The sequence below is a fragment of the Pygoscelis adeliae genome, unplaced genomic scaffold (assembly GCF_000699105.1).
Source record: "Pygoscelis adeliae isolate BGI_AS28 unplaced genomic scaffold, ASM69910v1 Scaffold855, whole genome shotgun sequence".
Taxonomy (NCBI): domain Eukaryota; kingdom Metazoa; phylum Chordata; class Aves; order Sphenisciformes; family Spheniscidae; genus Pygoscelis; species Pygoscelis adeliae.
This window is the reverse complement of record NW_008824727.1, coordinates 214,018-215,721: the sequence shown is the minus strand read 5'-3', so window position 1 is coordinate 215,721 and position 1,704 is coordinate 214,018. Positions and strand designations below refer to the sequence as shown.

The 1,704-nt window shown below is 50.8% G+C and overlaps 1 protein-coding gene across 1 annotated transcript in view; it reads right to left on the bottom strand.

Annotated features, from left to right (window-relative positions):
• Nucleotides 1-1,353, bottom strand: part of C2CD2L (C2CD2-like) — a 19,711-nt gene extending 18,358 nt beyond the window's left edge. The window contains exons 1-2 of the mRNA XM_009323393.1: nt 893-1,353; nt 275-394 (exon numbers count right to left, since the gene is read on the bottom strand). Of these exons, the coding sequence (XP_009321668.1) occupies nt 275-394; nt 893-895 (123 nt within the window). The 5' untranslated portion in view covers nt 896-1,353. The remainder of the gene's footprint in view (nt 1-274; nt 395-892) is intronic.
• Nucleotides 1,354-1,704: the final 351 nt, after the last annotated feature.

The following is a 1,704-nucleotide window of genomic DNA, read 5'->3' as shown; positions in this document are numbered from 1 at the left end:
CTTTCGCTTCTTAAACACCCGCTTAAAAACACAGTACAGAACGCTGCCATGCCTCAAATCTCTCTGGCTTTTGTTAGGGCTACGTGACATAGCCAGGATCTGCAGAACAAGCCTCCGAAAACGGGACTCAGCACGCAGATCGGGAATATTTGCCACCCCGCCAAACGTTAGTGACGGCACGCTGCTGCTTCTGGCACGATGTGGCCGCCTTCCTCGATGGGCGTGGGGCCGGGTGAAAGAACAAGTTCAACGGCTAACTTTTTACAACTGTTACCTGAGCCTGCAGCACAGCCAAAGTGACATGATAGGTGTCCACAGAAACAGCAACTGGGGACTGCTGCGTAACGGAGACAGGGAATTTCACAGCTTCAGCTGACAGATGGCAGCATAGCACCTAGAGAGAAAAGGAAGGAAACGAGTTTATATCCTCTGCGAGAGACAGCCGTGTGATGGCAAAACGCCTAAAAGCAATAGGCAAGGTTGACGCATCGTGGCAGGAAAGAAACATCAGGCTCACTCCCAGACCCAGTTCCACACCGCGAACTTGCCATTTCAGACTCTGTACGTGAGGCAGTAAAGACTTATCGGCGACAGGAGCTCTCTTCTCCTCTCCGCTGTAGGACCCGGATATTTGGGCTCAGCATCCATACGCCCCCAGCTCCACCAACAAACACATCTCCTGCCGGGGCTCTCCCGGAGCTCACCGACGCACAGCCCCGGAGCTGCAATCTTACGAGCCCGTCGACCGGCCTCCGAACTCAACACCAGGCCTTGCCCAAAACTTCCCCTGTTCCACCATCCCCATTGCGCAGGCCTCGGCAATCTCCATAGAACACACCGTCAGTCGATGGAGAAACCCCATACCATACAATTCAGAACAGCAAAGCCTTACCATGCTGTGGTCCGACTGTCCCTCGCACGTCACGCGACTTATATTTGCGGCTGGTGGTAACTGAGGACCCTCTTCAAATGTGATCTGCACTGAACTCTACGAAAAGAGGACTCCATTAGTTCCCAGTGGTCAAGGTATCCCAGATAGTTTCAAAGAGGACGAACGATTCTGACGTGGGGCCCCAGAGACGCTCCTGTTCATTCCCATGAACCTGGCCAGCACGCGGAACCGTCACACAATGCACTTCTACCCACCTTGGCTTGTCCAGACAGAGAAAGGAAACGAGGTCTCCGGTCAAGGCTTAGACTCACAAACACTATGTTAATTTCAGACCGGCAAGCCCGGATGAGAATGGAAAATTGCTCTGGATAGCTGTCAACTATAAGTCAAGTACGTTAACCCTTCTTCACTGCAGAAGCTTTGCTGTTTCTTCTCTCTCTCCCCTCTGTGCTAATCCTGCCCCGAGTAAAGAAAAAAAAAAAAAAAAAAAAAAAAAAACCCCCACCACAACAACAAAAAAACCCCCGAAAACCAAACAAAAAAAAACCAATCAACAACAACAAAATCCACCCTCAGCATACGGTACGTCAGCTCCTGTGCTCAACTTGTTCCCTTTTCCCCCCTCTCTCCTGGTTTATTAGATCACAATCTCCACTGCGGAAGCATCCCTCTTCTTCGCTTGAGGATTTCCCCATATAACAGGACCAGGTCTCTACAGAGAACCCTTCTCAAGAAATACAAGACCAAGATAAAGAGTTGAGAGCATCCCCGCGCTAAACCTATCCCTCAAAGATTCCCTCTGCTCACAAGGG